The 963-nt window shown below is 47.4% G+C and overlaps 1 protein-coding gene across 1 annotated transcript in view; it reads right to left on the reverse strand.

Moving 5' to 3' along the window:
• The window catches only part of IRAK2 (interleukin-1 receptor-associated kinase 2), an 88242-nt gene that overhangs the window by 19934 nt on the left and 67345 nt on the right, over positions 1–963 (reverse strand). The window contains exon 10 of the mRNA XM_011994134.1: positions 340–402. Within this exon, the coding sequence (XP_011849524.1) occupies positions 340–402 (63 nt within the window). The remainder of the gene's footprint in view (positions 1–339; positions 403–963) is intronic.

Raw genomic sequence — 963 nt, forward strand, 5'->3', positions numbered from 1 at the left:
TTTTTTTTTTTTTTTTAAATAGAGACGGGATTTCATCATTTTGGCCAGGCTGGTCTTGAACTCCTGATCTCAAGTGATCCACCCACATCGGCCTCCCAAAGGCTGGGATCACAGGCATGAGCCACGGTGCCAAGCCCCACATGCTATTATCGTGAAAAAGCAATGGTTGCCTGGTAGGTGGGGATGGGAGGTTAAAGCTGCTTTGTGGAGATGCAAATGCACGCTTGGACTGGGCCTCATTAGCATGTGTAAAATTAGCTAGAGTTGAGATCATTGCCCTCTCTACAGAGCTGTGAGTCCCAAATATACCACCCAGCCAGATGTGACAAGTTCCCTTACCAGGTAAACCGGGCTTCGGTTGTTATCCATTGCAGGGATGCCAGTGAGGACCTCGGCCAACACCTGGAGAGAACAGAACGTGAGTTAGCATGGTTCAGACACTTGTACAAACAGCCAGGCCGTAGATTCTGTCTTCTCAGTTGCAAAGTCTGAGCTCGAGGCACAGCTCTGCCATTGCCAGCAGACACACCTGCCCAAAATCTGGAACGTGGGAATATCACTAAACACCTCCTCCCCCAATTAAAGATGCCACCAAGCTGCCAGTGGAAGGTTGTAATTAATTGATAGCCAGGCAGAGAAGATGGTTTTCAAAAATTCATGTGTGTGTGTGTTTATGTATGTTACCATAAGATACATAGGTATAAATAGATATAGATAGATACGCACCCGTATATACACACTATTTTTTAAAGATTGTTTCTTCTTTTTTTTTTTTTTTGAGATGGAGTCTCGCTCTGTCGCCCAGGCTGGAGTACAGTGACCGGATCTCGGCTCACTGCAAGCTCCGCCTCCCGGGTTTATGCCATTCTCCTGCCTCAGCCTCTCAAGTAGCTGGGACTACGGGAGCCCGCCACCTCACCTGGCTCGTTTTTTGTATTTTTTAGTAGAGACGGGGTTTCACCG

The sequence above is a fragment of the Mandrillus leucophaeus genome, unplaced genomic scaffold (assembly GCF_000951045.1).
Source record: "Mandrillus leucophaeus isolate KB7577 unplaced genomic scaffold, Mleu.le_1.0 Scaffold442, whole genome shotgun sequence".
In the NCBI taxonomy this organism is placed as follows: domain Eukaryota; kingdom Metazoa; phylum Chordata; class Mammalia; order Primates; family Cercopithecidae; genus Mandrillus; species Mandrillus leucophaeus.